The sequence below is a fragment of the Ursus arctos genome, unplaced genomic scaffold (genome assembly GCF_023065955.2).
Source record: "Ursus arctos isolate Adak ecotype North America unplaced genomic scaffold, UrsArc2.0 scaffold_16, whole genome shotgun sequence".
NCBI classification, from domain to species: domain Eukaryota; kingdom Metazoa; phylum Chordata; class Mammalia; order Carnivora; family Ursidae; genus Ursus; species Ursus arctos.
In genome coordinates, this window is record NW_026622830.1 from 1,127,328 (window position 1) to 1,142,801 (window position 15,474).

At 63.9% G+C, this 15,474-nt stretch overlaps 1 protein-coding gene across 15 annotated transcripts; it reads right to left on the minus strand.

Moving 5' to 3' along the window:
• Positions 1-398: 398 nt before the first annotated feature.
• SLC17A9 (solute carrier family 17 member 9) lies at positions 399-14,916 on the minus strand. 15 transcript variants are annotated; one of them, XM_026503883.4, is made up of 13 exons: positions 14,731-14,916; positions 9,526-9,723; positions 9,030-9,169; positions 7,506-7,605; positions 6,273-6,403; positions 5,633-5,729; positions 5,293-5,389; positions 4,542-4,629; positions 3,661-3,695; positions 3,169-3,284; positions 2,234-2,289; positions 2,046-2,075; positions 399-1,497 (listed from the first exon to the last, which is right to left on the minus strand). In XM_026503883.4, the coding sequence occupies exons 1-13, from the start codon at positions 14,790-14,792 to the stop codon at positions 1,334-1,336; spliced, it is 1,314 nt and encodes a 437-aa protein (XP_026359668.1). In that variant the 5' UTR covers positions 14,793-14,916; the 3' UTR covers positions 399-1,333. The 15 variants fall into 15 exon arrangements, with proteins under 15 accessions (XP_026359668.1, XP_026359667.1, XP_048078253.1 ...); XM_026503882.4 differs by having other exon boundaries at positions 399-1,539; XM_048222296.2 differs by lacking the exon at positions 5,293-5,389 and having other exon boundaries at positions 6,293-6,403.
• Between the last annotated feature and the right edge of the window lie 558 nt (positions 14,917-15,474).

The following is a 15,474-nucleotide window of genomic DNA, read 5'->3' on the forward strand; positions in this document are numbered from 1 at the left end:
CTGGGCTCCTCCGCCATCGCCAGGGTCGCTCAGGGAAACCACCAGCCCAGCGGATACGAGGGCCTCCGCGGTAAAGTAACACTCCTGGCATGCCTACGTGAACGATTGGGCCAAATCCACGGAGGCCAGACCCAAGATCAGTGATGAGGAATCTTTCTTCCAGGTTCTTTCTGATCTGAAGTGGGGACACCGGAGAGAGAGACAGGGAAAGCTGCCCACCGTCCTTGCAGAGTGCACCCGGGGTCCCTGAGGGCGAAGCAGCACGCCTGCCCCGCCCCCACGCCCCCTGCCCCGTCGCCTCCACCATCTGCAACCCCTGCCAGCTTCCTAGGCAGCGAGCCCAACAAATCTTTGCTACATGTTATTCTTTTTAAAAAAGAAAGAGTAATAAAGTAATAGTCTTCCTTTTCCAGTTTAATAGCCATCATTTAAATAAGTCTGGGGTGGTTTTACCACATTCTTATTTTCTTTTTTCTACATATACATCTTGTAAGATCTGTTACTAATTCCCGAGATGACCAGCTCCTCTGTTAGGAGAGAGAGGGACGATGCAGGAGGGCTCCCTGGTCCCGGGAGCACGCTGGGCAGGAGAGGGACCCACAGTCCCCTTACTGCTGGCATCCGCGGGCGCCAGGGAGGCAGAACACGTCGCCAGTGCCAAGGGACCCACAGGGGATGCCAGGGGGTCCCCAAAGACGGGCGAGGGCATCTAGCGCACAGCCCACTGAGCTAGGGTCTCAGCCCGGCTTCTTGGAGAAGCAGAAATGCCACAGGCCCCTAACAGCCTTCATGAGAGCTGTGGTTCCCACCCAGGGGCAGTTCCCCTGGGGACACATGGTGATGCCGGAGCCAATGTTGGTTGCCATGACTGGGGGCGGTCACCTAGTAGGTGGGGGCCAGGGATTCAGCCACAGTGCAGAGGACAGCCCCCCTCACCCCACGAAGAATGATCTGGCCCCACGGGCCAAGAATCAAAGCAGAGCAGGTCTCAGGGGAAGTCCAGCCCGGCAGTGCCCCAGCCCCTGCAGTGACGGGCAATGCTCCCAGCGTGGTGACCACAGGGGTACGTGGATCTACGTGGAACAGACTGTGTGTGTGTAATGATGCAGCCGCGACTAGAAATACTAACTCCACTCACCCCTGACAGTCCACGAACCCTGAGGGGAGGGCACGATCACCTCACTGGAGAAACTGAGGCCCACCCAGGGCTGCCCGGCTCGGCTAGGGCTCGCCCTCCCTCTGTTCACACATCTGGAGTCAGGAGTGGGAGGCTCTCCAACAGAGCCCATCACCCCAAGGCAGACAGCACTGAAGGAACGGTCGGCTGGGGCAGCTAGAGGTCCTCGTGGGTGGGGCTCAGGTCCACTCGCTGGGCCTCTCCAAACAGCAGGAAGGTGCACAGCCCCAGGCTGCTGACGGCAGCCACCAGGTTGAACATGGATGTCCAGGAGCCTGTGGTCTCGATGAGGTAGCCGCCCAGGCACACGCCCACGACACCTGCAGCAGATGGGGCAGGCGGGCCGAGCGCTCCAGGGCAGTCTAAGGACAGTGCCGAGGAGGGGAGCTGGCAGTGGGGTTCCAGGAGGGGAGGCCAGGGATGGCCTAAGGGACAGAAGCTGAACTCAGGGGTCCAAACCGCCGGGCCAAGGGAGGGCTGACATCAGAGGGTCTCAGAGGGCCAGAGACCTCATGGGCTGCCCAGGAAATTGCCCCTCACAGGTCCCTCTGCACCCCTCACAGGGAATGAGCCCCATCATTGTCATCCAGGCACTCAACCCCAGGAACCCTGGACCTCGAGGATTTGACTCACATCTGTGGGTCAAGTGGGGGCTGGGGTACCCACCATCAGAAAAGTGAACACCGTGGAAAGTGGTTGGGTTCTTGCCCTGGGCCAGCTCCGCGAGCTGCACTCCCCCCTCCCCACTGGTCTGTCACTGTGGGACCTTCGATACACCTCCATGCCCCGCCCTGCAGGTGGGGGTGCACGAGGGCGGGGGAAGACTCAGGGGCGGGGCCACCAGGAGGCACCCCCACTCGCATCTCACCTGCCAAGGCCCCAGCTGTGTTGGCCACACCTGTGAACAGGACAGAGGAAGAGAACAAGGACGGGTCACAGGAGGCCCCCCCTACCCGGGGGCAGCCCCTCGGGCCCAAGGAGGGGGCGAGGCTGGGTGAGCAATGCCTGGGGGGGGGAACAGCCACTTCCTATTCGAGCAGAAGCCAGTGGTCTCACCAAACAGAAAGCCGGCACAGGATGGGGCCAGGTCCTGGATGTTGACTGAAATGCCGCTGTGGGAAAGAGGAAAGAGTGACCCGCAGGTGGCTGCCACCCCCCTGAGCCCAAGGCTGGTCCTCTGAGCGCCTGGATCCTAGAAACTGCCAAGTGGGTTCTCAGAACCCAGCCCAGCCAAGGCCTGCCCATCACGCCAGGGCACCCGCCACGCCGGGGCTTGAGACCACACCAGGGTGCACAGCCCCAACAGGCCACCTGCACCCACCCGGCTGTCCCATCCGCACCACGACGCAGTGCAGGAACCCACTCCCAGGATGAAACAAACAGGAAGTCAAGCTTGTTCAAATGCACACTCAGGGCGCCTGGGGGGCTCAGTTAGGCGTCTGACGCTTGGTTTCCGCTCAGGGCATGATCTCAGGGTCAGGGGATGGAGCTCCGCGTCGGGCTCCGCACTGAGCTTGAAGTCAGCTTGATGTCCTCTCTCCCTCTCCCTCTGCCCGCCCCAAATGCACCCACGCCACACTCTCTCTCTCAAATAAATAAATAAATCCTTAAAAAAATGCACACTCATTTGCTGTCTACTAACTGGAAAAACATTAAGCGACCGATTCCTAAAACAATTTCCAGTGGTTTTCTTCGTTGAATGCTAGTGCTGCTGAGCAGCTCAGGGTGACCACTGAACAAGAGGAAAGAGGCCAGAGCGCGCTCCTCGGCGGAGCTCAGCATCTCCCCCCAGCCCTTCCCCAGGCACAAATTCAGTTTTACAAATGTCGCAGGTCCACGCCAGCTTGATACCTGGAAAAACTTCGGCCCCCGTGGCTTGCTCACGGGTGAGCCCTGAGCCAAGTGGCTTCTCCCACGCACCCAGGATGCAGGGTGCTGAGGGCGCCCGTGGGCAGCATGGGGCAGCCCAGTGGGAGGGGCGCCGCCCTTACCTGTGGTTGAAGGTCTGCAGGCCAATGGACGCTGATGCAAAGACCACAGACTTGCAGAAGCTCGAGGTGTGGCCCAAACACAGGGCAAAAACGCTGGACAGCCCGAGGCCCATCACCTGTGGGAGAAAGGGTGGGTGGCAGGGCACGGGCTGTGGTGCCCCCCTGGGGTGCCCGAGCAAAGTCAGGGGAGAAGCCCCTCCCAGGCCTGCCCCGGGGATGCGGGACACGAGCTTCATGAAAGCCGGCCCCACTAGTCGTACTGAGAGGGGAATGGGAGCAACCCAGGCCCAGACACATGTGCCAGGGCTCACGGGCACAGAGAACCCACAAACACAGCCGGGAGAAGTGCCTCAGGTCAGCCAGGCCGGCTCCCAGCACTGACCCAAAGCACCCTCCAAATGCTTTCTAGGTTGGGTGACTGGAGGTCACGCCTCTTGGGTCCCAGGAACCAAACAGGGGTGTCCAGAGAGGCCCATCCCACCACCTCCCTACCTGCATGAACTTCCGCACAGCGATGGTCCTGTAACCTGGACAGAGGGAGACGGGGAGACGGTCCCATTGGCCCATTTGTGCTGAGCCCCTGGTGGGATCAGCCGGCAGGGCTGCAGAGAGGGAACACGGAGGGGAGGGACAGGCCCTGGGCTCAAGGTGGTGTGTCCTGTGTCACGCAAGAGGCGTGTGTACACGCATGTGAACATGAGCGTGTGTGTGTGAGAGTATGTACACGTGTGAGCACGTACCTGCCCCTGGTGTCCTGTGTCCTGGGTGCGTGTGAGCGTGTGTGAGTGCCGCGTGCATGCATGTGCACACATGTGAGCGTGTGTGTGAGCGTGTCTATCCCGCACCGGGCATGCACCTAGAGGACCCTCTAGGACACGGTCAAGCAGACACGCAGAAGGAAGGCTGCTGGGATGGTTACAAATGTGCTTTCTTCACGTTTCTCCAAATCCTCTCCTTCTCCCCCCTCGAGTGGGTAGCACCTTTGTAACTAGAAAGGACTAACGTCTAAGTGTGCGTGGCTGTGAGCTCCTCGTCCTCGGGGTGTTCACTGGGTCCTGGGCTCACACACTCAGCCCACCCGGACCTATGACCTCTGACCCCACCAAATGCCCTTTCCTCCTCCAAAGACGGTTCAGCCCCCGGGGAGGAACTCCACGGTCACAGGACTCGGATCCTCTCATGGTACCCAAACCCCTCAGGGAAACAGGCTGGGGGAGGCCAGCTCTGAAGGGATGGGGTCCCACGCTGACAGGAGGTCCTCAGGGGGCAAGGCCCCTTCCCATCCCTGTAGAATCGCCCAGGAGGGGTGCCTCCCACCCCCCGAGGGTGGCCAAGCCGGGCTGGTTCCCAGCGGTCCCTCCCCTGGGGCTCACCCTGATTGATAAGATGGTCAGAGAGAAACCCGCTGAACAGACTGGCGGGAATCGCCACCAGCCAGGGCACCACGTTGAAGACCCAACCCTGCAGGGAGGAGGGAGGCCTCAGAGGGGACAGTTTGCACAGGCCCAGTGGCTGCCCAAGGCCGCCGATGCCCAGGAAGGCTCTCCTCGCCCACAGGCTGGGTTCCCGGGCTCAGGGGCCTACCTGGCCCTAACTGTCCCCCACCCCGGATGAGCTCCAGGTCCACCAGCGCTGTCTCCCTGCAGGCCGAGTCTCCCTCGTGGCTCCCCACACCGTGACCGGGCTGAGCTGGGGGTGCAGGCCCACCCTGGGGATTTGCTGCTTAGGGGGTCCTGGTCACCAGACGGGGAGGGTGGCCAGGCATCTGGGGTGACATGAGCCAAGCTGATGGGCAGGGGACACCCCTGCCCATGTCATGACCCCCACCTGGCCCATGCTCAGAAACGACCATCCACAGACTGGCCCCTGAGCTATAGGGGCAGCCGCACGCGGTCCATCCAGGGAGCGAATGTCGCGGCGGCGGTAGGAAGCCGCCCTGTCCTTTGCCAGCACATGCCAGGCCAGAGGTGCCAACCGTGAGCTTGGGTGGGGTCCTCTCAGGGCCATGAGCCCGTGTGGCCGGAACTCACACACGATCCAGGTGGAACCAACGGCCCCCGTGCATGCCAGGCACTGGCTCGCTGGCCCTCCCTCACCCCGTGAGTGCCAGGGCGGCCCACCCACCTTGGAGCTGGGGAATGTCTCCTTAAAGAAGGTGGGCAGCCAGGAGAGGAGGATGAAGAAGGAGCACGCGGACGACAGCTGGGAGGAGATGGCCGCCCTGCGGGACAGGCGCCAGGCTCGGGGTCTGCATGCCCTGGGCTGCACACGGGGCCCCTGTGAACACTGCCCCCCCCGCCCCCAGGGCCCGAGGGCGTGGAGCTCAGGAGCCAAGGGTGGACCCACGCCCGTGTAGGCTCTGGGGGCATCTACGCCAGGGAACACCCGAGATCCGCCAGGCTTCACCCCATCCTGCCGCACCCCTCACCCCCCATCACACCGTGGTCCCAAGACACCGGCTCACCAGACGGAGGGCTTTCGGAAAAGCTGTCTCCAGGGAACTTTGGTGTGCCTGGACACCGGCAGGCCTTGCGCCAAGACGCCCAAGGCCAGGATGAGATCTGAGGGGAGCAAGGTGTTTCTACGTGAAAGCTACTCAGAACCGGGGACAGCATTGCTTGTAGCCGACCGGCTGGGGTGGGGGGAGGCAGCTCCTGGGGGGCCGGCGCCCTGACAACCCTGTGGCCCTGCCCGGCTGTGTGTGGGTCCCATCGTGTCATCCTCCCGGCGAGCATCTTGGGTTATCGGCATTTACCTTTGAGGGTCAACGCCTGTGTTGAGTCTGAACAACATTTCTCAGTCCTTCCCCTGCCCTTGGATCCCCCAAGCCCTTCTGCCTGCCCTCCTCAGACCAGCTGGCCCCCCAGGCGGCCAGTGCCCGGCAGGCAGCTGTCCCTGCGTGCCTGCGTCTGCCCAGGCACAGCTCTCAGGCCAGAACCTGGCCAGAGCTGGCACTTTCCTCAGCCTCCAGACGGAGCAAAGCCACAGCTCAGGGTCCTGCGTTCGGCGGCTGATGGGTGGCTGCTGGAGGGGACGGGCACCAGGCCCTGGCCCCTCCCTGGGCAGCTGCGTTTGCCGGCAGTCGCCCACCGGGCCACGGTTACCTTTTTCACTCAGCAGGTACCTGTACACGTAACACACCCACAGCAGGGTGAGCCCGCCGGAGAAGTAGAAGACGCTCGGCCAGCCGTACCAGTCCAGGAGCAGGGAGCCCATGGCCCCTGTCACCAGTGTCCTGGAGGACAGACAGCAGCGTGGCCGTGACCCCGGGCTGCCCCCAGGCAAGGCGACGCCTCTGAGAACCCCCACCCCCCGAGGGCACAGCCACACGGCTGCCACGTGGCACGAGGGCCGTGTTGCTTTAAATTCTTGCTTCCAGGCCTTCAGTCGGCCTCCCATTGTTGTGTGGCTCCTGCGAAACTAAAAAAGGTGGCAAACAAGCAGGGATGGTGTTGGGAACTCAGACAAAACCTCCACGCTGCCCAGCCGCACGGGGCGGACAGGCTGAAAGTCTCAGACTTCTACAAGCACAACGCCAGGACGCCCGGACGCCCGGTGGCTCCCGGGGTCCCAGACACCCCCGTGGGGCCTCCCTTCCCGCACGCCCGGCCGTCTGCGGAGCTCCAGCCAGGACGGAGGAAGGAGAGCGGGGCCAGCAGCCCCGGGGGCGCCTTCCCCTCAGAGCCTCTGTGGGCAGAGTCTCTCCCTGTGTGTCCCAGGCCCAGGGCACCGGCCGAGGCAGGATTTCAGGAAAACAGCACATCTTTCTTTGTGCAAGTTTGCCCCACGAAGCTTATCCAGAATTCCCATTCCACAGGGCGCCCCCGGTTTTCATTTGGGCTGCTCCTGGCCCTCCCCAGGCACCCCGACCCTCCGACTTCTTGCCCACATGCTGGTGGCAGTGACGCCCAGGGCCTGAGCCCAGGGGCAGCGAGGCCCCTTCAGCACAGCAACATGGCCCTTGTCCCCACGACAGGCCTCCATGCGGGAGCACGGGAATCACGTCTGGACCATGCCCAGTGCCCCCCAGAGCAGCACGGTCGCCTCCCCCAGGGGACGGCACCCCCTCGGGCTCCCCCAGTGCAGATAAAAGGGGACTTGGTGGAACGGCCACTGCCCCGGCCCACGTTCTGCACCCCAAAGCCACACCAGCTGCCCAGGGCCCGGGGACGGCTCAGGGGCAGAGAAGCACTTCGCCCAGGGACGGCGGGTCTCCCGCAGCACAGAACCAGCCGCTCCCCATCATCCCGAGCCGCAAATGCGCCCACGTGGCCTGTCCGGGCCCAGACCCCACGGGTGCACCCTCTATGCCCTGGGCCCCCTGGGCCGGGACTTACCCGAACTGGGAGCCAGCCCCCACAGCACTGTAGGTGAAGGCTCGCTCGCTCTCTCGTACCTTCTGGGACAGCAGGCTGGTCAGCGCCGGGAAGTACACGCCTGAAACAAGCGGAGAGCTGTGTGTCCACACCAGTCACCCAGGCCCAGCGAGGGAGGCCCGCTAGGGCTGGGAGCCAGGCTGGGAAGCTCCCCCGGGGTCCCTCCATGATGACTCAAGTGTGGGGTGTCCTTCTTGCTCACCTGACCCCCACGGGACCAGCAGGACTCAGCTAAACACTCTCCGTGGGGGGGACAGCTATGCTCACGGTCAGGCCACCAGCGTGAGCTGTGGGAACAACTTTGGGTCCCAGCTGGCGGTCCTACCGCCATCACCCTGACGCTGGCCTCGGGGACCCCCGGCTCCAGTGTCCTGGCGCTGACACCCACACTCCGCCCATGCTCACCCATGCTCGCCCACGCTCCTACCACGGCGCACCTACGGCCCTGTGCAGCCGCAGGGCTCCATGTGACCGCGCTCTGCGCGCCCCCAGCGGTTGCCGTGGGGGGCAGGGAAGGGAGCTTGGCCCCTCCCTGCAGGTTTCCTTACAACTTCCTGTGAGCCTACAATGATATCAAAATCTGATTGTGATTTTGATTTTCAAAATCTGATTTTGTGGCTCCCTTTTCTATGCTTTTCTCTAAAAGCACCAGGAAACACTAAGAGGCCATGGCAGTGAGACGGGGCTTGGCTTTCTCATTAGGGCCCTGTCCCCCAGCCCACGCCAAGTGCCACCAGTCACCCAGAGTGATGGCTGCCCCTCGAGCCCCGTACTGGGCCACAGACTGGCCTCCCAGGAAGATGGGGATGTGGCCTGAGCTGAGGGCCACCTGGCTGGGCGCCCAGAGAGCCGGCTTCTGCCCAGAAAACCCCTCCGGCATCTGACAGCCCAGCCACAGGACCGGCCACAGGCCACATGTGCAGTGCGTGGAGTGAACTTGCAGGAGCCAACTGCGCATGAGCCAGACTGCTAGGGCCGGTCAGCGACCGGGGGCCTTGGCCCGGGGACAGCTCTGCCCAGCAACACGCAGACACAGCACATCCCCGCCGCGCCGGGAGCCAGTGGCGCTAACAGCTGCCACAGGCCAAGCTGGATGCCACCAAGTCTCTGGGGCAGACTCTTTGGCAGAGGAGGGCGTCCAACATCAGAACGTGCCAGACTGGGAAGTGTTTCTAGAGAAGGCACAGTGCTCCAGCGTCCAACCAGCCCACGAGAGCAGCGGAGAGCAGGCAGCCGCCAGCCGGCTCTGTGCTCCTACCGCCCCGCCCAGGGCCGCACTGCCAGGCCTGACGTCCGCGACCTTATCAGCGGCCACACAGAGAGGCTGATAGGCCTTCTCTGATCTAAGGCACACCATATGCGGGAGCACACGCGAGGACATGTATGTGCCCGCACGTGCGTACACGCGTGTGTGGACAACACGTGTGCACCCGCCTTGCTCTCCCACGGCTGAGACCGGGGAGGGAAGCTACGAGGCAGCCCTACCTTGGAGCAAGCCCGTGAGGATGCGAGAGAAGGTCATGAAGACCAGGTGGGCGCTGCTGAGGTGCGCGAGCAGCGGGGTGGCAGCCGTGATGAAGCCCCAGGCGGAGGCGGACAGCACGATGACCTTCTCACCACCGATCCTGGACAGGACAGGGGGACAGCAGGACAGTGACGGGAGCTGTGCAGCCAGGCGGACCGGCAGGCCGTGAAGATCTGCTCAGAGCAGCCCCCGGGTGGGCGCTGCTGCCCCCGTCCTCCTCTGCAGAAGAGGCGACGGTAGGAGTGCAGGTGCAGCCTGTCTGTCCCAATGAGCACCCCCTGGGCTGCCGGGGGCTCCTCCAGGGGGAGCTGTGCACCTGTGCCTGCCCCCGACCGCCTCCTCGCGGAGCTCCGGAGCTCCGGTCTCCCAGGGATGTCTTGCTCTGGGCGGGGCCCTTCTCGCACTCCTCCTGCCCAAGGGCAGCCCCAGCCCTGCGCGGGGAGCAGCGCGGCTCACCGGTCCCCTAGGTGGCCGCCCACCACCTGCGTCAGGCAGTAGCCCCAGAAGAAGCTGCTGAGCACGATGCCGGCCTCCTTCTTGTTCCAGCCGAAGTCCTGGCTCATGGAGACGGTGCACACGGGCATGCTGACGCGGGCACAGTACAGCAGGCACGTGCCCAGCAGCAGCGTCCCTGTCCACGCCTGGCACTCGGGCCTGCAGGAGAGAAGGGGCTGCGTCAGGCCCGGGGGCAGCGTGGCCGCCGTGAAACCCCTCCATCCTCCCGTCTGTGGCTCCGAGAGCACAGGCCGGTACCGGAAACGAGCCACTCACAGCAGCAGAGGCTGGGAACAGCGGGCCGGCCGGCAGAAGGGCTGGTGAAACCAACCGCAGCTGGAGGGTTGTACCCTCTGGGACCGGCCGTCAGGATCCAAGCGTCCAGGTCCCACGTGGCCGACAGCTCTGTAACCCGCCCAGGGGGCCCCGAGGCTGAGGCCAAAAGGGAGGGCCTCCCACAGGGTGGGAGCAGGACACTGGGTCCCCAGAGGGTCCCAGGAAGCGGTGTCTGCCCAGCAGAGGACTTCAGGGCAGGCGGTGCCGGGTGGCCAACAGGGGGACACAGCACCGCTGGGACGGTCAGCTCTGGGAGAACCTGGGCAGGAGTGAAGCTGCGTGGGGAAGTGGCCAGGCAGGTGTCCATAGAGGGACGGTCCTCGAAACTCCTGGCTAGTGCTCCGTGACTGTCCGTGAGACCAGGGAAGTCAGAAACTGCCCGGGGAGGGGATGACAACCCCATGCATGTGGGACCCTGAATGGGGTCCGGGGCATCAAAACAAACGGCAGAAAGCTCAACAAACGACGGGCTTCGGCTCCGAGTGCCTCGTGGACATTCGCGGACGGGACAAAGGCAGGACACGGACAGCTGTGGCGGGAGGTGCGTGGGGCACAGGGGACCCTGGACCCCTCAGGGTGACTCTGGAAATCAAGGCTATCCTCAGAGACAAAGCTGACTTTTCAACGATGAGAGAGGGAGGAGCTGTGGGCGCCATTCGTGTGGGTGGGGATGGGGGGGCGCCGCGGGGGGCTTGCGATATCTCAGGCAGTGGGCGTGACGCCGAGGGGCGGGTGGGGAGGACAGCGGAGAGGTCCCGAAGCAGACTGGCAGGGAGCTCAGGGGTCCCACCCGCCCTGGACAGGCCCAGTGGGCACAGGAGCAGGCAGCTGGCCCCTCCCTGGGGAAGGATGATCTCCAAGGCCTGAGGGCACCTTCTGGCCAGCGGGTGGTGCCCACGGCCGGATCAATGGGCCTGATAAGATGTGCCTGTTACCCCACAGACAGGCCCCAGACTGGCACAGGGCCCGCCTCGCTGGGGGGAGAACTGGCCAGCGTCATGTCAGCAGGGTGGACGGCTGACCGTAAGAGCCGTCCTGGGGACTCATCATGGGAGCACGGGTTTGCACCTGCCGTCCGTGGCCCACTGCCACCCTGGGGCAGCCGTAGCAGCCACGGCTAGCCCGTGCACGGCTCTGGTTGGGGCTGTGGACCAGCCTCTTCAAGCCTGTCTCCTCATCAAGGAAGGTCTCAGGCCCTATGACATCTGCCTCTTCATGGGTCAGTAAACAGCAGAGTGACCATCAGTTCCCGATATCCCAACAAGGAGCCATTGTGACGGCCCAGGAAGGAGGCAAGGCAACCGTGTCCACGTCCTCCGGCCGGCATGGCCACGTGGGTCCACGTCCCCTTGCAAACCACCGTGTACTTTTCCATAGTCAGGGAGGAGGAGGCACTCTGTCTGGCCAGGCCTGTGACGGGGCCATCCCTCCTTGGCTGCTGCCCTCTGAAGCCAAGGAGCCACTGCCCTTGAAGAGGCCGCAGTCCCCCCAGCAGACACAGCTGATGCGAGGTTCGACACCATCACTCGGGGGTTTTGGGGTGAATGACCAAGTTCCAACAGCCCAGCCTTCTGTCCCCCAGCAGACCTGTATCCGTAGGCCAGGCCCCATCTGGGGTTTGGGAATTCCGGGTCCAGCGTGCCAGCCAGCTCTCAATGGGGCCCGTGGCGTGGCGCAGTAGAGAGCTCTGCAGGCGGAGAGGCTGGGGCGCTGTCTGGGCGCACCCCTGGGCCACCATTCCTCCACCTGCACGGTGAAGAGGTGGGACCACGGATTTCAAGCCTGGTCTCTGAGTGTCTGAGGGGTGCCATGGGTGGGATTCCGGGGCACCCTCTGCTGCTCTCTGCGCTTACCTATGAGTCCAGTGGGAAATAGGGTCCTGTGCTAAAAATACACCCAGTCCTGTAATTCCAGAAACCGGACACCAGACCCTGCTTTGGCTGAGGCTGGGGGAGGGCGCTCCACTAGGAAACTGCCCGGTGACCCCTCGTCATCATGCCCCCCCCCACTTCCTGGTTCTTAAAATGTTCCCGGAATGATTCAGAAGCCCAGACAATGGGGCAGACCCGACAGGTCTCAGTGGCCTCCCCAGCTGAAGACGCCAGCATGGAGGGGCGGACCCACAGGGCAGCTCACCAGCTCTCCCTCTGGGCTAGTTTTCCATCCAGAACCAAAGACCACAAGGCGGTGGCAGGGCAGGGACGTGGGGGGTGGGCATCTGCACTTGCTCAGTGCCCATCGGACATGGACGCGGGACCCCTGGGCGTTGAGACCACTGCAGGTTCCGGGATTCCAAACCTGAAGATGACCAAGCTGCCCCGTGAGCACCTCACCCCGGGTGTCCCTCCCGAGGGCAGCAGTCCTGTCGGAGATGTTGCTCCTTCAAGCAAACGCCCCTGCGGGCCTTACCAGGGAAGGACAGACCAACACAGTCAGGCCAGCTGCCGGCCTGAACCCAGCTGGCTGCAGCCCGTGGAGCCCCTGGGGGTGTGCCTGCCCTGCAGCATTGCCATGGCCCCCAGATGCCCCATCCCGGGACACCCACAGGGGCCCACAGTGCTCCTGTGCCCCTTGCTGGGGTCCCCTGCAAGCGTCACTGTGCCCTGCCTGAGGGCGCTAGAATGGCAGGGCGTGGGAGCAAAGACAGCCACAGCCCAAAGGTGCCTTGCAAAGGAGCTTTATTCCTTTCTGTGCTCGGAGCCGTGGAGGGTCACCTGCACCCAGCAAGCCCACCTGGCCCTCAGGAGCCTCTCACTGGTGACCCCGAGAGCCTGGCTGTGTTTGCTCTCTGGGTGGTACGTCCAGTTAGAAACACCGGAAGGCCAGCTGAGGCTGACCTGTTCTGGAAGGTTGGCCGGTACCTAGAATACAGTGCTGCCCCTTGGCCTCCTTATGACCACAGGACGCCAAGAAAGGCCCCTCAGCATGCAGGCAAGCAGTGTGCTCCGAGCCTGTGTGGGGCCAGGTGCTGTGTGCTTCCTCCCTGGGCCCCAGAGGCCCCCCAGGCCCTGAGCTGGCGGGCAGTGCCAGCTAGGCAACAAAGTGACTTCCTCTATAGCTGGTGGGAACACAGAACAAGGAAGTCTGGCTGGAGGCGGCGACCCGCCACGGACAGCTGCCCGAGGGCTGGTTAGCACACCAGACCCAGACTCTTGAGCCTGCGGAGGGCTGTTTGGGAACAAGAGGCTACGGCAGGATGGGCCAGGAAAGCTTCATCCTGCTCACTTTGACCGGTCCTGAGCCTCAGGTCCGTGCCTCCAGCTCATCGGAATGCTTCCTGTGAACCTTCTAGAACCTTCTGCTTCCTGCCAACAGCCCCTGTGCCTGAGAAGCATCCATGGCTGAGTAAATGCGTGGTCACGTGGCACCTCGATTCAGAAAAGGGCAATGTGCCGGCGCCGCAGGCCAGGAGAGAACACACAGGCCCAAGGCTGCCCCCACCCCAGGGATGTGGCTGAGGAGTGGCGGCCCTGCCTCCCGGAGCCACGAGAGCAGACGTGTGGTTGTCGATGCAGAGGCCATGCCGTGCTGGCTGCAATAAACAGCCACGCTTACTGTGACTGATGGGATTGTCCACTCGGGTGGGGACCGCCTTGTCCCAGCTGAGCCCGGCTCCACCCAGGACCCCACAGACCCCTCCAGAACTTGCCAGGTGCCTCGCCTGCCAAGGGCCTGGGGAGCTGCAGCTGCTCCTTCCTGAGCCAGGCACAGAGGGAAGACGTTAAGGCAGGGCCAGCCAGAGCCACTGAAACAGAACCTGAGAGGGAAGTTTGCAGAACATTCTACAGCCCTGGGCCACAACCCTCTCTGCCCACAAGGCCGTGAAGCCCGGCCTGCCACCTGCATCAGCACCTCAATAACCGGGACGGCAGGGAGGGAAGACGAGAGCGAGGCAGGCCTCAGGGCGCTCCTGGACCCGGCCATACCCCAGGGTGCAGCCCCCTGTCCCAGTGGACGCCTGGCGGGGAGACTGGGCCCTTCTCTGCCCCGCTGTCCACACCCTTTCCTACAGGAAACTTCCGGCTTCACAATGTCAGCCTTTCTCCATCGTCCCCACTAGCTTTGCCCTCATCTTGCCCCAGCATCAGTGGGGCGGGGGTGGCTGCCCCTTAGAGGCTTCCTGCAAGCCTGTCCCGGGGACGCAGGGGCAGGAACCAGCCATCGCCCTACAGGGAACAGGCTCCCTGGGCACTCGGAGCTGGAGGTGGACTGGCATTAGGATCCCAGGGCCCGACTTTGGACCCAGGGTCCAGCTGGCTTGTCTGAGGGGCCATGGACCACAGAACCAGAGCAAGGGCTGAGGCACGGTGGTCTGGGACTCCTCAGAGAGTCCCCACCTCATTCTTGGTTGCTGTGTGTCCCTGGGGACTCCTGAACCTGGCAGTGGTGTGGACACAGATATAGAAAGGAGTGGGCCCAGGCCCATGGAGATCTGTCCACAGCACACAGCTGCCGGGTGGGGCAGGACTCAGCCACCCCCCCTGACAGGCTCCCCGGCTGCCTGTGAGTGACCCTCTATTGCTCTTCCTTGCCCTCAGGCCTGGAAATGCCTGTGGTCCTTCCTGGCAAGGTCAGTTCCAGGACTCAGCTATGCCTGTGAGCTCCCTCTCCACCATCCGGGATGATGCCTCCTGCCCCCAGGCAGGCCTCCTGGGATACCTCCTGCCTGCACAACCACCGGGACCCTGGCACTCGCAGGGAGGAGGGTCCTGGGTTGGGTCTGGGTACTGGTATGCGGACAGCCAGGAAGTGCGCGACCCCAGGTGGAAGGAGAGTGGCCTCGCCCCCTCCCCAACCCGCGCCCGCCCCGCTCCCACACCTTGACCCCACCTGGACCACTGGGCGTCCTCGGCCCCGTCCCTGCGGGCCTCCTCTGGCGGCAACGGCTGCATGGGGGGGCGGCCGTCCGCGGGCGCAGCGCGTCCAGGTCCGGCTCCGGCCTGGCTGACCCACACGGGGCAGCACCGCCCAAGGCCACGTGTCAGTCCCAGCGGCGCTTCCGTCTGGCGCTCCTAGGACGTGTCGCCCCCAGATGGCTACCGCGGAGGGCGGGTGGGGCGGGGCACACCACTTGGTCCCCGCCCCCGCGCTCCGCAGGCGGCTGTCAGGGTCCACCTCCCTGCTGCTCCTGGGGGCACCCGCGCAGGCAGGGAGGGCGCCGGGTTACCTGCCGCGGGCTGCACAGATTGGGCTGTGGAGGGGTTGTGGAGGGGCCTAGCTGGGTGGTCCTGGCCCCGGGGCGTTTGGACTTTGACCTTGGACACATGCCTGCGAATTGGGGGATGGTAGTGGTCCTCTTCCCCACCCCAGCCCCGCCCGTCACAAGGCTGTGCACACTGGCACTGGGGACAAATTCAGAGTGCAAGAACAGTAAGAGTCAAGGGTAGCCAATTCTTAAGATGGCTCTTTGGAGGTGGGCTCCAGCTGTCACCCTGAGCCAGCCTGCAGTGGGCAGCTGACTGGGCAGTGTTCACGCAACAGGCCGCTGCAGAAGGGGTCAGAGTTCCCCACAAAGGTGTACCGAACATGCAGGCTCTGCCAGGCCCCAAGCCGGCCCCTGGGGTCTTCACTCTT

What these genes read in the sequence shown, in the direction of transcription:
- SLC17A9 (XM_044385924.3), bottom strand. Translation starts at nt 14,792, where the DNA reads ATGCAGCCGTTGCCGCCAGAGGAGGCCCGCAGGGACGGGGCCGAGGAC. An exon ending in TTCCGAAAGCCCTCCGTCTG is followed by an intron (nt 3,696 to 5,632) that starts GTGAGCCGGTGT and finishes CCCTCTGTCCAG; the next exon opens with GTTACAGGACCATCGCTGTG. An exon ending in CTGTGCCGGCTTTCTGTTTG is followed by an intron (nt 2,076 to 2,233) that starts GTGAGACCACTG and finishes TCCTGTTCACAG; the next exon opens with GTGTGGCCAACACAGCTGGG.